At 56.3% G+C, this 17022-nt stretch overlaps 2 protein-coding genes across 6 annotated transcripts in view; one reads left to right on the top strand and one right to left on the bottom strand.

The window, feature by feature from the left end:
• Positions 1 to 211: 211 nt before the first annotated feature.
• Positions 212 to 5033, top strand: DTYMK (deoxythymidylate kinase). Of its 4 annotated transcripts, none has more exons than XM_010600698.2 (6): positions 212 to 341; positions 1223 to 1331; positions 2039 to 2129; positions 2744 to 2867; positions 3419 to 3616; positions 4657 to 5033. In XM_010600698.2, exons 1-6 carry the CDS (start codon positions 212 to 214, stop codon positions 4740 to 4742), a joined length of 738 nt encoding a protein of 245 aa, XP_010599000.1. In that variant the 3' UTR covers positions 4743 to 5033. The 4 variants fall into 4 exon arrangements, with proteins under 4 accessions (XP_010599000.1, XP_010599001.1, XP_010599002.1 ...); XM_010600699.2 differs by having other exon boundaries at positions 4684 to 5033; XM_010600700.2 differs by lacking the exon at positions 2744 to 2867.
• A 2177-nt stretch (positions 5034 to 7210) lies between these two features.
• The window catches only part of ATG4B (autophagy related 4B cysteine peptidase), a 28819-nt gene continuing 19007 nt past the window's right edge, over positions 7211 to 17022 (bottom strand). Inside the window, exons 8-14 of one of the 2 annotated variants that reach the window (XR_776063.3) lie at positions 12252 to 12445; positions 11417 to 11495; positions 10944 to 11089; positions 10168 to 10224; positions 9713 to 9806; positions 8498 to 9000; positions 7211 to 7340 (exon numbers count right to left, since the gene is read on the bottom strand). Coding sequence is in view for 1 of the 2 variants with exons in the window: in XM_010600701.3 (XP_010599003.2) it covers positions 8927 to 9000; positions 9713 to 9806; positions 10168 to 10224; positions 10944 to 11089; positions 11417 to 11495; positions 12252 to 12445 (644 nt within the window). In the remaining variant the exon portion in view is untranslated. The other variant, XM_010600701.3, reaches the window with a different exon arrangement.

Raw genomic sequence — 17022 nt, forward strand, 5'->3', positions numbered from 1 at the left:
CTCCGCTGCTTGACGACGGGGGCCGGCAAGGGCCACGACCTCCGACCCCGCCCATCCGGCCAACGCGAGCCAATCCCAGCCCTCGCCTGTGATGCGAGCCAATCCCAGCTCACGCCTCTCCCGCCGGCGTCCCTGATGTCGGCCAATGGGGCCTCCGCGCGGCGGAGACGTAAGAGAGGGGACGCGGGGTGAGCAGTGGCGGGAAGGCGCGATGGCGGGCCGGCGCGGGGCGCTGATCGTGCTGGAGGGCGTGGACCGCGCCGGCAAGAGCACGCAAAGCCGCAAACTGGTGGCCGCCCTGTGCGCCGCCGGGCACCGCGCCGAGCTGCTCCGCTTCCCGGGTGGGTGCGGTCTCGAACCGTCGTCCTCCCGCGAACGGCGTCGGGTGGGGCCAGGACAGCCCGCGGGGGCCGCGAGCACAGGGGCCTCGCGTCCCTGGGGTTCTGCGTCGGGCGCTTGTGTTGTGGGGCTGCGTTCGCGAGGGGGTCGCTGCGGCCGAGGCTGCCGCCTGCGCTGGGGTGTCGTAGTCGTTGTCCTGATGGCGCAGCGCCCACCTTTCTTCGGTGCTTTTCTGCTTTGTTTTTAACTTTCGTGTGGCTTTACTGAGTTACGTTGATATACAGTAAACTGCACATTTTTTAAGAGTAGAGTTTGATGAATTTGGACTTAAGTATACACCGTTTTTATCGTGGAGATGATGCCTGTCAAATCCCCAGGACTTTATTCCTGCCTTTATGTAATCCACGTTTCTTAGTTTTTTGGATAAATCTTTAATCTCTCGGGGGTTTATGGCAAGTTTTTTATTTTAAGAGTAAAATATTGATCTCGGAAATGTATATGAAAGTAGAATTAGTATTCAGATAATTGGGTGTTACCGGAGAAGGTTAGGGAAATAGAAACAATGCTTCCGTGAATGCTCATTGGTTCTGTCTCAAGCCAGCCAGTCCGCAAATCTTAGGAATTCTCCCTCTGTAAAGTCACTATTTAATTGGACTCCCGTTTTCTAAAGCACTTCCTGTCTGATGTCTCTGCATAAAGCTCGCTGTCACCGAGAAAAACTCCTTTGGCCTCAGGGAAAGGTCCTAACTCGGCTAGAGCTGTAGTAAAGTAGATCTCAAAGCTGACTTGAATCCGGATGGGGGGTTAGCTCAAACAATCTTCTAATGTAGATGGGAAGTGTGGCCTCACTTTTATTTGTGTATGTTTTTCCCTTTTTTTCTAGAAAGATCTACCGAAATTGGCAAACTGTTGAATTCCTACTTGGAGAAGAAAAACGAAGTGGAAGATCACTCTGTGCACCTGCTCTTCTCCGCAAATCGCTGGGAACAAGTGTAAACACTGCCCCCATGCCCCCATCCTTCATCCTCCCCAGTGCTCAGCAGATGTCCCTGGAATCTGTGGGTCCTTGGAAAAATTTCCACAGTAGGACTGGACTCTCCTTTGCTTATTTTTGCTTAAGTATTGTTTCTCGCTAGTACCAAACTCCGCCGTCTGCGTGTTTTCTAAGATTCTGGTGGCCTTGGGGATGGGTGTCAGACCAGTGTCATCTGGTTCCTCGGTGTCTGTCACTGCAGGCTTATGGGCCTCACTGCACTGTCTGCCGTTCTTGCTGCCCTCCACTGTGTCTTCACCCCTTCTGCCCTGGTTTCCTCATTGTCCATCAGCCTAGGCAAGGGCCTTATTGCACTGTCTCCCGGCACTCCCGCCCCCCGCCCCCCACTGCCCTTTGAGGGTCAGTGCAGGACCTCTGCCCCATCCCCAACAGCTGGAAGGTGTCCTGGGCCCCCCTCCCCGAGTTTCTTGGGTGCCCATTTTCATCAGCCAAGCTGTGAGTCTGTTCAGTGTGACCGTCTGTTTCACGTTGGGCTTTGCCGGGAGTGCCTGTGCAGTGTCTTCTAACAGTTGGCACCTTGCGGGAGTTTACAGAGGGCTGCACAGGCCTGCCTCAGAATTCTCTCCCTGTGTCCTGTCAGTTTGTTTAAGCATGCTGCTGGGGGTAGGGAGCCGTGACCACGACTGACGCATTGGTATTTTTCAGGCCTTTAATTAGAAACAAGTTGGACCAAGGTGTCACCCTCATTGTGGACCGGTACGCCTTTTCTGGTGTTGCCTTTACAGCAGCCAAAGAGGTGAGTGGAGCAGCTCCCTCCAAGTAGAGTTGAGAGAGCCAGCCTGTGGTTTCTTAGCCATGCATCCCCCTCTGGGGGACATGATACCCCTTCCACCTGGAGCACCTGGTCAGACACGAGTTCCCATTGCTGCCATAGGAGTCTCGTGGCTCTGTGCTGTTTAGTTAGTCCTTATTTACTGGCAGGCAGTGCTCACACTCATAGAGCTACAGGTGCTCTTCACATGTGACTGCACTTGGCGATGGCCCTTATGTCCCGCTGCCCGAGGACTGTCCATTGGCAGCATTTTTGCCCAGCCTTCGCTTCCAGGCCTGAGTCTGGGCATTGGGACACTTGAGTCTTGCTTTCCTGACTGCTTGGCTTGGTATAGGAATAGTGGCAGGACCAGGCATGGCCCCTTTGTCCACTTTTATCAGAAAACGGGAAGCCTGTAGTGGAATCCAATAACAGCCTATACGTTTGAAGTGCACCTAACTCTCTTCTAACAAATATGTTCCTCGCTTTTTTTACCCTAGTGTTTAAATTCTCTTGTGTCTCCTGCACCTTTGACGGGTATCGGGCTCTCTTGCGAGGAGGCACCTGATGCCAGCCGTCTCATTTGTGTCACCACACAGGTGGTGGCTGCTGGGCCCAGAAGTTCAGTAGGGCACAGCGATGCTCCCAGTTCCGTCCTTGCCTTGTCATGTAGCTGGAATCCTCCTTCGAGGGACACTCTGCACCAAGCATCCGGTTGCTCAGGTTCCATCTCTAACTAGGAGGGCAGGACACATGGCTGAGAAACCACAGGCTGGGTCACTCGTGTCCTGAGCGCTGTTGGCCACTGCCCGTTCAGCATAGTGGACAGACCCACGGCCCGTCAGAAAGCCCGGCACCTGAGGAGGCCACGTGGGCGAAGGCCCGTCAGAAAGGCCGGCACCTGAGGAGGCCACGTGGGCGGAGGGCCACTGCTGGGCCTCAGGGTCTGTGCCATGGATGGTGTCTGGGGCTGGTGGAGGGTCTGTGGCTGCCTCAGAATGTCCACCTGAGGGCCAGGGCTGTGGGGATGAGGGACTGGGCCATGGGTCTGTCTACTTTTTTTGTATGTCATTGGATGTATTCAAAAGTTAAAAGAAGTTGACATGGGAGAGAGCAAACATTTTAGATTTCCATTAAAATGACAAAACGCTCTTGCTGCATTTGGATTCAACACTTTTGTACCCCGCCAAGTGCTAGCTCAGCCCCCTTTTGTGACTTTTAAATAAAAAAATCCACCCCGTCATTTCGGCTTTCTCTGTCTTCTCTGTTCACAGAACTTCTCTGTAGACTGGTGCAAGCAGCCGGACGTGGGCCTCCCCAGGCCCGACTTGGTCCTGTTCCTGCAACTGCAGCTGGCAGATGCGGCCCGGCGTGGTGGGTTTGGCCAGGAGCGCTACGAGGACCGTGCCTTCCAGGAGCGGGCCCTGCATTGCTTCCAGCAGCTCATGCAGGATCCGAGCCTGGACTGCAAGGTGAGGCTCCTATCTGGGCAGGCAGCGGCAGCATGGCTCATAGGGGGAGCAAGCACATGTCGCTGGGCCCCTCTCCAAGGTGGCTGTCCCTGCCCTGCCAGCGCCCGCCATCTGGATTGCCTCTGGCACCAAGGGGGACGCTCTCTGGGCATTCGTTTCTGCCTGTGGGTGTGTTCCACCACGGAACTGCTGGATTGGCAGGTGCACATCTGAAGTTTTGCCTGTTGGTGACCCCCTTTTCCTTGGGGTCGCTCGTGTTCGGCCCGTAAGCCAGCTGAGCACTGCCCCAGGTGAGCCGTCCGAGACCACTTTGGCTGGGTGGCTTGGGCAACACGGGTCGTAAATCATCCTTTCTCCATAGTCATATTTCGTGAAATGGCCACCACCTTCTGAGTGCGCTAGGGCTCCCTGGGGAGCTTTCCCAGACCTCGCTGCCCCAGGGGCCTGGAAGGACATCAGGCCTTGCCTGAGCAAGGGCTCTGCCCACTGAGGCCACAGGCCTGCAGTGTGCGCTCACACCAGAGCTCGGCCACCCGCCAGTGCAGCATCTGTGGCTCCAGAGCTGAAGGTCCAGCCCCAGGGTTGCTTGGTTCCTCTAGGCAGTGTCGTGGGAGCCTCCACACCCTAGATTGTATTGGTCTTGAGGCACAGTGGGGGTGTGCAGTGTCAGGGTGTGGACCGGGCAGCCCGCCTGTTTATAAATGGGTCACCAAGCTCTAATGCAGCTTGTGGTGGGGGTCACACTGGGGCGTGTTGTGCCCTGGGGGTCTGATGGGGTCACACTGGGGTGCCTTGTGTACCTGGGGATATAATAGGGGTCACACAGGGGCACATTGTGCCCTGGGGGTCTGATGGGGTTACACTGGGGTGCCATGTGTACCTGGGGATCTAATGGGGGTCACACTGGGGTGCCTTGTGTACTTGGGGATCTAATGGGGGTCACACTGGAGCACATGGTTTCCGGGGGGTGTGATGGGGGTCACACTGGGGCACCTTGTACCGTGGGGGTCTGGCGGGACCTCTGCTCTAACTGCTAACAGCCCTCTCCTGTACGCCTGTGGGCGCAGACGATCGATGCCTCCAGGAGCGTGGAGGACGTGCACAAGGAGGTACGCGCCCTGTCTGAGGACGCCATTCGGGCTGCCGCACAAACGCCACTGGGCCAGCTATGGACATAGGTGCCTGAGCCCCGCCATTCTGCCGTAACACCAGGTTTGCTCACGAGCGTGTGCACGCAGAGGGGACACGTGGGCAATGTATCGTGAGCTGGGCTGCGAGGCCAAGGGACATGGGGGACCTGCAGCAGGACGAAAGCATGGGTGTGGCTGGGGCACCTGTCCTTCAGTGTCCGCCCCTGTTTCCTCTGCCCCCTTTTTCTGAGAATATTAATAAACTTTTTATTGGTGTTCAGCAATAACTACCTGGAAGCGTTTCACCATGGTCACATGCAGCGGCGCTCAGGTGGCTCTGAGGGATCTGTCAGTCATGTTCCCTGGGCCAAGCGGGCAGCGAGGCAGGCTGCTTCCCGCCCATCTTTGTCCCGTGACTCTGCCCTGGGTTTGGTGCGTCCCAGCTGCGCCCTGGGCGCCATGTTGTAAATGGCGGTTATTCTCCTTACAGCCCTGACTGCTGGGAGCATCACTGCTCATGCCTTGTGAGGTTGCTGTCAGTTGGACAACACAGGCACTTCCAGGAGACCCTCCTACAGAGGCTTCTGGGCTAGGGAGAGTGTGGGTTGGAGGGAGGCGTGGGGACTTCGGTGCCCTGCTTTCTGTGGCCAGGATATGGGAATCCAGGCGGAACAATATGCTTGATGTTTGGGTAAACCTGAGCTGCAGCTGGCCACAAGCCTGTTGTGACTGTGGCTGTGGCGGGGCCTCAGTGTGGCCACTCTGTGCACAGGCAGAGGTGGGCCCTCAGCCCTCAGGCTGCACTCTGCTGAGAGGAAACCACCGGGGGCCACCTTGGGTGAGGACAGCCAAGGCTGCACGGTGGCCACCCTGCTCAAGTCCAAGGGAGGTGTGGGTACAAGGTGGCCTTGGCATCCACCTGTCTGCCTGTGCGGCCAGGTGACTGCCCAACACCCTACCGCTTGCACGGACTTGAGAGTTGCCCTCATGCAGGCCCTTTAATGAGCTGTTGAAGCTGACTCACCATCGCCCCTGTGGGTGGTGTGACACAGCGACGTCCCATCTACTTGTCTTGGAGTTTGTGTGTTTGGTTTGCAGAGCTTGTTTCTGTAACGTTCTTTGCTGCTGTGTCCTATTCCTGTTCACTGTCATTTCAACTGTAATCTTGCGCCTCCTGGTTGGGGAAGCTCTGGTCCCTGGGGACCCCATACAACCTCGAGGGCCATAGGCACTAGAGCACACTTGAGTCATCTTGCCAATGGACAAGATGACAGGTTCTGGACAGGACAACAGTGGTCTGGGGTGAGGCTGAGGCTTCTGGAAGGATCCTACAGGCTGAGGGGACCCAGGAGCCCTGCAGGGCACGGTGGGGGATATGGCCAGCAGAGAGTGCCAGGCTTCTGCTCAGAGGTGGAGAGCCTCGCTGGGAGCTGGTCCAGGAAAGGTCACCTGACTGCCTCAATCCCCAGCAAAGCCAGGGGAGCGGCTGCCCTGGGGTCAGGACTGAGGCCAGAAAGAAGGCTTAGGGAAGGATGAAGCCAAGGTGGGGAGGGCCACAGAGGGGAGGTGGCTGTGGAGTGGTGCCCTAGGCGGCAGGACCAGCGTAGCCCTTTCCCACACCAGGGGCGGTGGGGGTAGACAAAGGTTTGTTTGGCTTATCGGAAGATGAACTCGGTAAGAATTTTATTCAATAAATACAACCGAGGGGGCACAGGACAGCCTTGCTTGAGACCATACCCCCAGGCCGGCAGCAGAACACACCCCAGAATACAGACCATTAGGAGGCCACGTCCCACGCGGCACCCACTGGCCCCCCGCTCTGCGCCCTGATGTGGCATCTCCATGCCTGTCCTGTGAAATGCCCCTCCCATGGTAGAGCGACTCCGCAGTGTGGATTCTTGTAGATGGAGACCTGAGAGTAGGAGGGGGGGTGAGTATAGATGTAGGTGGGAGGAGGTGGGCTCTGGAGGCTGGAAAGGGGGTGACAACTCTCCCAGGAGCCCCAGACTCTGACTGCATCAGGTCCCAGACCCATGAAAACAAGGCACGTGGTGAGCCGCCCCGTCGGTGGTCACTTGTTCTGGCAGCCAGGGAGACGTTCACGGGCCTGCTCCAGAGGCTGCAACCGGCAGGGGCCCGGCCCCTCTTCCGTTGTCTCAGGTCACTGTATGTCTACTTATATGGGGGAGGGGGGGATGACACGGGCCCCCAGCAGGCTAGGCGTCCCTGCAACCCGGTCACTGTGTGAACAAGGCCTCCTTGTCTGTCTCGCCAGGGCTCCGTGGGGCTAGGCTGTCCTGCCACACTGCAGGGAGGGGAAAGGGGTGCCCCCTGGACCTCTGCAGGGACGTGGTGCTCTCACGTGGAGCATCCAGCGCTGTCGTACGGCCGGACGCCTGGAGAGGTTTGCTCTTGAAAGTCCAGCAGAGCGGACGCTGCGGGCTAGGCCTGCCTTGCAGGATGGGATCGGCAGGAGTGAACAAGGGCCCAGTCACAGGCTTGCAGAGATGAGGGCAAGGCAGCCTGCCCAGCCGGGAGACAGTTCTGCAGCTGTGCCCTTCCACGCACACGCCAGTCATACGTGTCCTACATGTCTGCACACACACACAGACACGTCACCCCCAGCTCCTGTCCTGAGAACCTTTTACAAGCCATCGTTAAGCTTATGAAATGTCTCATTTTTACTTAGAAATCACATCTAACTACATAGTACCAGAAAAAACACAAAGACACACAAACTGTTTTCTACTGAAACTGTTATTTGCCGTTAAGAATTGCAAACTATACTACTAAGAACGGACAACACCCTCCTCAGTAAGCCAGTTCATTAAAAAAAAAAAAAAATCCCCAGATGACTTGGCTCCCCTTGCTGTCAGGGGCCCCCCGCACCCGGCTCCCCTTGATGTCAGGGCCCCCAGCCCCCCTGCTGTGAGTCGTCAGTGGCCCTCTTGATACCGAACGTGCGGAGCAGTGAAGGAATGGAAGTCATCCTTGCTGCCCCCCTTCCCCACCCAGCCTGTCAGTGACCAAGGGTGGGGAAGGGAGGGTGGACGTGGGGAGCAGGAGGCATCCCCCAACCCTCCAGCCCCTCAAGAGCAGCAGATGCAGCAGCAACAGACGTGGGGGAGCTGGCTCTGCAGGAAAAGGGCTATAAACAGAGCTCCTCTAGGGGGAGACCCACCCACCAGCCCAGCTGTCAGGAAGCACAGGCCCCACCCCTATTACACTCCCTGGGGGGACAGGACCAGGGTGGGGGTGGGGTGAAGGCTGCCTATGGAGTGAGTCAGCGCAGAGAGAGGCCTGAGTGGGGTGGATGCCTCCATCTGTCGGCCTGCACCCTAAAGCTGGAGTGATTTTAACCCTTGGCCCCAAACCACCTGAGCCTGCAGCAACCTGGGAGAGTGATGTGGAGGACAAGGTGGGGGGGATCTGCAGGTGGTGGCTGCCCATGGGGCCAGGTGTCTTGCTGGCCCCTCCCTGCCTGCTCCAGGCACCACCGTCCAGGAGCTCCTTGCCTGTGGCCCCGCCGCCTGGCCCACCAGCTGCCCTGCCCTCAGATGTCCTCTGTGCTTGGTCCCATATGTGAGACACAGGTTTACACGTTCAGGTTTGCCACCATGCCCCCTACTTGCTATTTTCTCCCCCAAACAAGGAGAAACCTTGCTGATGCCTTCACTTTGCTGAGGTAGCCCTTAGTGACCACACCAGGGCGGGTTCGAGCAGCTTTGATGGCTGAGCCACCCATGCCTACCTGCAGGTCCAGGACGCTGGCTTGGGACATGCCCAACACAAATCCGTGTCCTTGTGGACTAACTTCAAACGGGACTTTAATTCCAGAACGAGCCACAGAACGAATTGCCAGGAGGAAGCGGAAGAAAGCCGGTGCAAGAATGCAGGGCTGGCAGTGTCAGGAGAAGCTTCCAGAAGCGTGAAGACCTGCTCTGCCGCTGCTGGGCTGCAGGAGGCTGCACGGCAGCCTGCGGCTGGCCTGCGAGGGTTCTGGCTGAGCAGCTCTGACTCTGAGCTCCGAGGCCCTGGCCACACGGTCCTGGCCACGCAGCATGAGCATCCCTGGGCGGTGGCCCGGCTCACGCCCTCAGCAGGTGGGCAGGCTGGGATGGATGAAATGTGGCTGCCAGGTGTCTGAGGGCCAGCAGAGACCGTCCCCAACCCTGGGTCCTCAAAGGGACAAGATTTCAAAGTCTTCGTCTTCTGAGTCAAAGAACCTTTCCAGTCGCTCGACGTCAGAAGAATCTGGGAGAGACAGGAAACAGCTCAGCAGGCGGTTCTCCTGTGGGCTCAGCACGCAAGGCTGACAGCTGTCAGGAGTGGTCAGCTCTGCTGGTCTGATCTAAAACCCAGCACACGGAGAGGGCCTGGTCCCCCAGCTGCAACCTGGGAGGCCATGAGGATGGGCAGGAGGGGTGCTGGGTGGCGGATGGACAGGGAGACAAAGCAGAAGATCCATGGCCGTGTGACGAAAGATGAGACAACTGGACGTGGCGAGAGAGGAGGGGAGCATGCTGGGTGATGCCAGGCAGGGGGCCAGCACCCCCTGCCTCCTTGGTGGTCTGTGCATCCATGAGCGGGAGCTCACATGAGGCTGAGCCAGCAGCCTGCCCACCATGACTGCGTGCACGGCCTTGCCCTACTCCTTCCGACGGGGAGGAAAGCCCAGAGCTCACACCATGCCTGCAGCGGGCCACGGAAGCCACTGTGCACACAGAGGACACCCACAGGACTGCCCGGCACCCCCAGCTCCACAGGGCCGGTGGGGACAGATGAATAGCAGGGCCGGGTTCTGACCTCACCAGAGCCCGCCATGGGTGGCTCCTCCACGGCTCACGTAAACCATAAAGGAGAGAAGGGGAGCAGGACCCAGGAGAGGCGCTACTCCTCAGGACGTGGAAGACACAAAGAAGTAGACAGTGCGCGTGGAGACCCGGCCTGCTGCGCAGTCACTCACCTAGAGAGAGGTTCAGGACATCAGGGCAGGCCAGGTGCGAGGGCTGCTGCTCCACCAGCTCAAACATGGGCAGGGCGCCTGAGAGCAGTGACAGCTGTTGGAGAAAAGGCCGTCAGAGCAGCTCTGCTCCTACTGCAGCCTCAGAACCCCTGGGGCCACGCTGCCCAAGGGACAGAGAAAACGACTAGCATGGGGTTGCAGGCTCACACCAGGCCACCACGGTCAGCACCACCATCTCAGTGCCACCACGAGACAGACCAGAGCCCCTTGGTGCCACCATGGATGGGAAACAGAACCCCCCCCCCCCAGTGGCACAGTGGACAGGGACCAGACCCCCCCCCCACCCGTGGCACCGTCGACGGGGACCAGACCCCTCTCTGTGGCACCGTGGAAGGGGACCAGACTATACTGCCTTCTCCCCGCCTCCCCTGCCTGCACAAAGGACGGCCCCAAACCTTTTTGACTTGCTGGCACCAGTCGTTAAAATCTTCCTCGGTCTTGCAGAAAAACCCCTAAAGTGAGTGGGAACCAGCGTAAGCACAAACCAAGCTCACCCTGGGGGAACGTCTGTGAGCTGATACCGCCAAGTCCCCAGCAGTGCCCACAGGCCCAGAGACCTTGGCAGGTGTATCCGAGGTGGTTGCTGTGGCCAGCACACCTAGGACGCTCCCACTTCTCTGGCAGAGGGGCGAGCGCCTCCTCCCATCTCCCTGTCATTGCACCCCTGGGAGCCCTCAAAGCACAAGCAGAGGAGGCTCCCCTGTTGCCTGCAGCTCTGGAGGCTGTGGGGTCCCGAGGCTTGGGTCCCCCAAGTTAGTGGCAAAGTTGCCTAGATGGCCCTGCAGACAGTAGATCAGCCGTCCTGAAGAGTCAGCCTCACAAGAGACTCACTGGCATGGGGCGAGCCCTGCACTGCCAGGAATCCCTGGGGAACGGCTCATAGGGGTCCGTGGCTTCCTCAGCCACTCCCCAGTGCCACGGCATCGCAGCCTGACTGGCCTCCTCACCCATCAAGTGCATTGTGAGATGCAGGGCAGCCGAGAGCTAGGCGGGGCTGGGCTGGGACATGGTCAGGGCTGGTGCTGTGGGGGTGTGAGGGCTGGGCGGGGCTGGTGCTGTGGGGGTACAAAGGGGGAGTGGGCAGGGCTGGCGCCGTGGGGGTGCGAGGGCAGGTTGGGCAGGACTGGGGCTTTAGGGCGTGAGTCTGGGCTGGCACGGCCTGCTGGCCTACCACGGCGATGGACGGGTCCAGCTCGGCGATGTTCATGCGGCAGGGCGGGTGCTGGCAATGGAAGGTCTCGTCGGGGATGCTAAAGCCACCTGCGAGCTCCACTGCAGGCTGCGTCGTGTGTGGGTCCAGATAGATCAGTTCTTCGCCTGCAGAGAGTGGGGGTCAGGCCCACCTGTGAGAGCACCCCAGTGGGTGGGCTGGGGGGCAAGGGCCCAGTGGGGAAGGAGAGCACCTGCCAGGCCAGTGTGGCTGCCCTGGGAGGGGGCATTCCGGAGAGCAAGCTTCTTGTCCATTTTGAAGCCCTGAGCAAAGCAGAACCCCATGGGTGAGGGGCTCCGTGGGGACCTCTGGGGACATCCCCCTCGGTCTTGGTCTGCTCTGGTGCCACGGTAAGCCTTGCATGCTGCCACCACTCATGCAGCAGCCACCACTCACCCACGCGGCCGCCGCTCACCCATGCGGCCGCCACTCACCGACGTAGCCAATGAAGTAGTGGGCGCTGTTGGGCTTCCCTCCAATCACGCCCAGAGACTGGGGCATCCGGAAGCAGTGCTGCGGGGACATGGAGAACCCTGCGCTCAGCCTGGTGGGACAGGCATGGCGGCGTGAGAGGGCCTGTCCACCCGCTCCCAGGCATCCTGATCCCTGACTGGGGGATGTGGGAGGGGGACAGTGAGATGACAGGGTCACCAAGAGCTCAGGGTCAGGACGGGAGGACATGCGAGCCCAGGAACCTGAGAGTTGGGCTGGCTGCTGGGGTGGTCCAGTGGGGGTAGCAGGGGCAAGTGGGTGCCATGGAGCCGGGAATGTATAGGGAGGCCCAGGCAGGGCAATCGAGAAAGGCCGGCTGTGACGCCCAAGACTGAGGCTGGGAGACCAGTGGGAGCAGTCAGAGTGTGGGGGGACACAACGGTGACAATTAAAAGATCTTAGAAGAAAAACGCCACCTCTCAGTTACACGCGCTCATATGTGACACCTCGGTCTGAAACGTGTCAGATGACAGAGGTGGCCTCGGCTTCAGAGCCCTGCACAGAGGCCTGCCCCTTGGTGGGAGCCATGGAGATGGGGACTGGGCACACGAGGCCATGGGAGGAATGTCTTCCCCTCAGCTGGACCAGGTGCAGGCCCAGCACCCCTTTACAGTGGGGGAGTGATGGCCACGCTCACTGTCAGTGTCCAGCAGCGAGGCCAAGTCACCACAAGAGAAGCCCACGAGGAGGGTGCACCCCTCCACCTGGCTGGCCTGAGCTCTCTGTTCTTTCTGGAGTCCCCCCTGCCCCACCCCCCGCAGTGTGGATGGCACTCACCTTGAGCGTCTCCACATAGGCTTCGTTGATGTCAGTGAGCCCGAGGCGCAGCGGGATGAGCAGCACCAGGGGCCTCCATGTCGACGGCCGGCCGGCAGCCTCAGCACCAGCAGGGAGCCCGTTGCAGTGCTGGCTGGGGTCGGCGGGGCAGGCCGCGGCTCCTGCGCATGGGGTGCTGCTCTTGCATAGCCTTCCTGGAGGGGAGACACGTCCACAGGCCAGAGGGGCTGACATCCTCTCAGAGAAAGCAGCACACTTTCTCTCGCGGTATGAGGGGGTGAGAGGTCAAGTGCTTAGAGTACAAGTCCCACTGCGAGACACGGAACAGCATGTGGAATTTCCCATGATTCTAACACCCAGAGAGGAACGCGGACATCTACGCACGTTCAGCTTTACCTTTTTATTGTGATATGAAAGGCAAACACGGAACAGTGCAAGAAAACATGCCCTTTCGAGAAGAATGAGGAAACAAGGGCCCACCAGCCCAGCCAGAAACAGGCGCCCAGGCCCCAGGTCCCCACGGCCCATCCTCTGCAAGGAGCTTCAAAGAACACTTTGGCTTTTTCCTTTGCACTTTCAGACCACGTATGTCTCCGATCTGAACGCCTGGATGGTACTTCAGTGACTCTATCACGTGACGGGTAACGGTGTGTCTCGGTCAGTCAGTGACTGCATCACGTGACAGGTAACTGCGTCTCAGTCGGTCGGTGACTGCGTCACGTGACGGGTAACAGTGCGTCTCAGTCGCTCAGTCAGTAACTGCATCACGTGACAGGTAACAGTGTGTCTCGGTCGGTTGGTGACTGCATTACGTGACGGGTAACAGTGCGTCTCGGTCGGTCAGTGACTGCATCACGTGATGGTTAACAGTGTGTCTCGGTCAGTGGGGATGCCAGCAGATGGACCTCTGTATTCTGGCACCGGGCCTGACACATCTGCTGTGCCGGGGGCCTACCCATCCTCAAGTTTCCATCAAGATTAGGTCTTCACTTTCCAAACATCCACCTTTCAAAACCTACAGCTCTCCCTGATGTCCCTGCAGGGTCCCACGTGGTCGTGGACCAGGTACAACTTGCAGTATTTAGAGGTGGCCTCCCCAGTCACCCAGGTGTGCTGCAGCCCGTTTCTGGTGCAGCCTTTCCACCTGAGTTGTACCTGCTGCCTCGGGACACTCTGTCCCCTGCTGTCTGTGAGGATCTCTGTGACCCCTCCTCTCCCAAGAGCTCTCTCTCAAGACGCGTGTCTACTTCCAGCTCTGCGAGGTGATACTGACAACATGCTGCACACACACACATGGTGCCCGGCTGGGCAGTCACATCCATGGAACCCCCGCGACACCATCAGATCAGCAAGTTATCTTTTCTCAGGAATCACTGTGAAAACTAGAGCAGAGCCTGGTTGCTCCTAACACGTGACTCAGCAGTGCTGGAAACCCCTTGGGCTGAGTATAGACAGAAACCGATGAAGCCAGCACTCCAGGGTCGGCACCACCTCGCAGACCCTACTGCAGAAGCGGCACTCTGGAGCGCATGGCTCTGACGGCACAACCTCGCAACATGTTCTGAAGACAAAGAGCAGGGAGGAGAAAAAGAGCAGTGCCTCGTAAGGGGCAGGAAGCTGTGGAGAGCCTCGAGAGGATGGAACCGACTACTCGTTCAATATGACGCCATGTACCTGCTTCCCCCGGTCCTATGTCGACAACGTAAGCCCCCCAGGATGTCCACAGGGACAAGAAAAAGGGACTCACGGGTCCCAGTTATCTGACAGGGACGCCCACATGTTGACACTTCACCCAACACGACAGGACAGCAGTCAGGTCCTCACACGTCAACCACGCAGCACACACCCTAGACTTCCATACGACTGAGCGGCGCATGCCCTAGCCTTCTGCGAGGTCACTTTAAACCGGACATTTGTGCAACACAAGACGACGGCTTTAAAGGGCTCTTTCTCAAGTGAAAGTGTATTTGAGGCCATGTTCACATGTAGGGCTCATGCAAAGCTGGAGATGAAGCAGACTGGGCCCGCCTCGGGTCAGGTGTGGCTGGTGGAAAACACGGTTCAGTAGAGCTTGTCGGTTTGGTAGCACAAAAGATGCTATTCCTAACTCGGAACCCACACCACAGAGGTCATCTGCTACTCACAGCCATTTTTCCCCTAGACTTCGGAGATTAGCTTGGGAAAACTCTGGCATGCCTGGACTCCAGGTTTCTAGTGGATCCTTCCAGAAAGATGGACAGAGCTATGCTCTTTTTTCATCCTGTGCTTCTCCTTGGGACAGTGCAGGTAATGAGCTGTCCTCGCGTTTCTGTGTGTCACTAAGGTCAAGGGATTGCCATGAGCTACAGCTGACTTGACGGCAACTAACAATAACAACATCCATAAAGGAATTTCACTGGAATACCTGTACAAATCCCCCACGTGTCTGTCAGTCTGTTGTACTCTTGGGGTTTGGGTGTTGCTGTGATGCTGGAAGCTATGCCACCGGTATTCAGATGCCAGTGGGGTCACCCATGGAGGACAGGATTCAGCTGAGCTCCCAGACTAAGAGAGACTAGGAAGAAAGACCCGGCAGTCTACTTCTGAAAACAATTAGCCAGTGAAAACCTTACGAATAGCAGCAGAACACTGTCTGATACAGTGCTGGAAGATGAGCCCCCAGGTTCGAAGGCACTCAAAACATGACTAGGAAAGAGCTGCCTCCTCAAAGTGGAGGCGACTGTAATAACATGGGTGGAGTAAAGCTTTCGGGACCTTCGTTTGCTGATGTGGCACAACTCAAAATGAGAAAAAACAGCTGTAAGCATCCATTAATAATCAGAGCCTATAACGTACGAAGTAAGAATCTAGGAAAATTGGAAATCGTCAAAAATGAAATGGAATGCACAAACATCGATATCCTAGGCATTAGTGAGCTCAAATGGACAGGTATTGGCCATCTTGAAACGGACAAACACATAGTCAGTCTACTACGCCAGGAATGATGACTTGAAGAGGAATGGTGTTCCATTCATCATCAAAAAGAACATTTCAAGATCTATCCTGAAGTACAACGCTGTCAGTGATAGGATGATATCCATATGCCTACAAGGAAGGGAAACCCTGGTGGCTTAATGGCTAAGTGCTACAGCTCCTACCCAAAGGGTCGGCAGTTCGAATCCGCCACGTGCTTCTTGGAAACTCTATGGGGCAGTTCTCCCCTGTCCTATAGGGTCACTATGAGTCGGAATCGACTCGACGGCGCTGGGTTTGGTTTTTCTGGTCTACAAGGACAACCGGTTAATACTACTATTATTCAAATTTATGTACCAACCACTAAGGCCAAAGATGAAGACATTGAAGATTTTTATCAGCTGCTGCAGTCTGAAATTGATCGAACATGCAATCAAGATGCATTGATAATTATTGGCGATTGGAATGCAAAAGTTGGAAACAAAGAAAAAGGATCAGTAGTTGGAAAATATGGCCTTGGTAATAGAAACAATGCCAGAGATCGAATGATAGAACTTTGCAAGACCAACGACTTCTTCATCGCAAATGCCTTTTTCACCAACATAAATGGCGACTATACACATGGACCTTGCCAGGTGGAACACACAGAAATCAAATTGACTACATCTGTGGAAAGAGACGATGGAAAAGCTCAATATCAGTCAGAACAAGGCCAGGGGCTGACTGTGGAAGAGACCATCAATTGCTCATATCCAAGTTCAAGCTGAAACTGAAGAAAATCAGAGCAAGTCCACGAGAGCCAATATATGACCATGAGTATATCCCACCTGAGCTCAGAGACCATCTCAAGAATAGATGTGACACACTGAACACTAGTGACCGCAGACCAGATGAGTTGTGGAATGAATTAAGAACATCATACATGTAGAAAGCGAGAGGTCACTGAAAAGACAAGAAAGAAAGAAAAGACCAAAATGGATATCAGAGGAGACTCTGAAACTAGCTCTCAAATGTCGAGCAGCTAAAGCAAAAGGAAGAAATGATGAAGTAAAAGAGCTGAACAGATGATTTCAAAGGGCAGCTCAAGAAGACAAAGTAAAGTATTATAATGACATGTGCAAAGAGCTGGAGATGGAAAACCAAAAGGGAAGAACACGCTCAGCGTTTCTCAAGCTGAAAGAACTGAAGAAAAAATTCAAGCCTCAAGTTGCAATAGTGAAGGATTCTATGGGGAAAATATTAAGCGACACAGGAAGCACTGAAAGAAGATGGAAGGAATACACGGAGCCATTATACCAAAAAGAGTTAGTCGATGTTCAACCATTTCAAGAGGTGGCATATGATCAGGAACCGATGGTACTGGAGGAAGAAGCCCAAGCTGCTCTGAAGGCATTGGCGAAAAACAAGGTTCCAGGAATTGATGGAATATCAATCGAGATGTTTCAACAAACGGAACTGCTCACTTGTCTATGCCAAGAAATGTGGAAGACAGCTACTTGGCCAACTGACTAGAAGAGATCCCTATTTATGCCTATTCCCAAGAAAGGTGATCCAACTGAATGTGGAAATTAAAGAACAGTATCATTAATATCACACACAAGCAAAATTTTGCTGAAGATCATTCAAAAGCAGCTGCAGCAGTGTATCGACAGGGAACTGCCAGAAATTCAGGACGGATTCAGAAGAGGACGTGGAACCAGAGATACCATTGCTGATGTCAGATGGATCCTGGCTGAAAGCAGAGAATACCAGAGGGATGTTTACCTGTGTTTTATTGATTATGCAAAGGCATTCAACTGCGTGGACCATAACAAACTAT

The sequence above is a fragment of the Loxodonta africana genome, chromosome 6 (assembly GCF_030014295.1).
Source record: "Loxodonta africana isolate mLoxAfr1 chromosome 6, mLoxAfr1.hap2, whole genome shotgun sequence".
Classification (NCBI taxonomy): domain Eukaryota; kingdom Metazoa; phylum Chordata; class Mammalia; order Proboscidea; family Elephantidae; genus Loxodonta; species Loxodonta africana.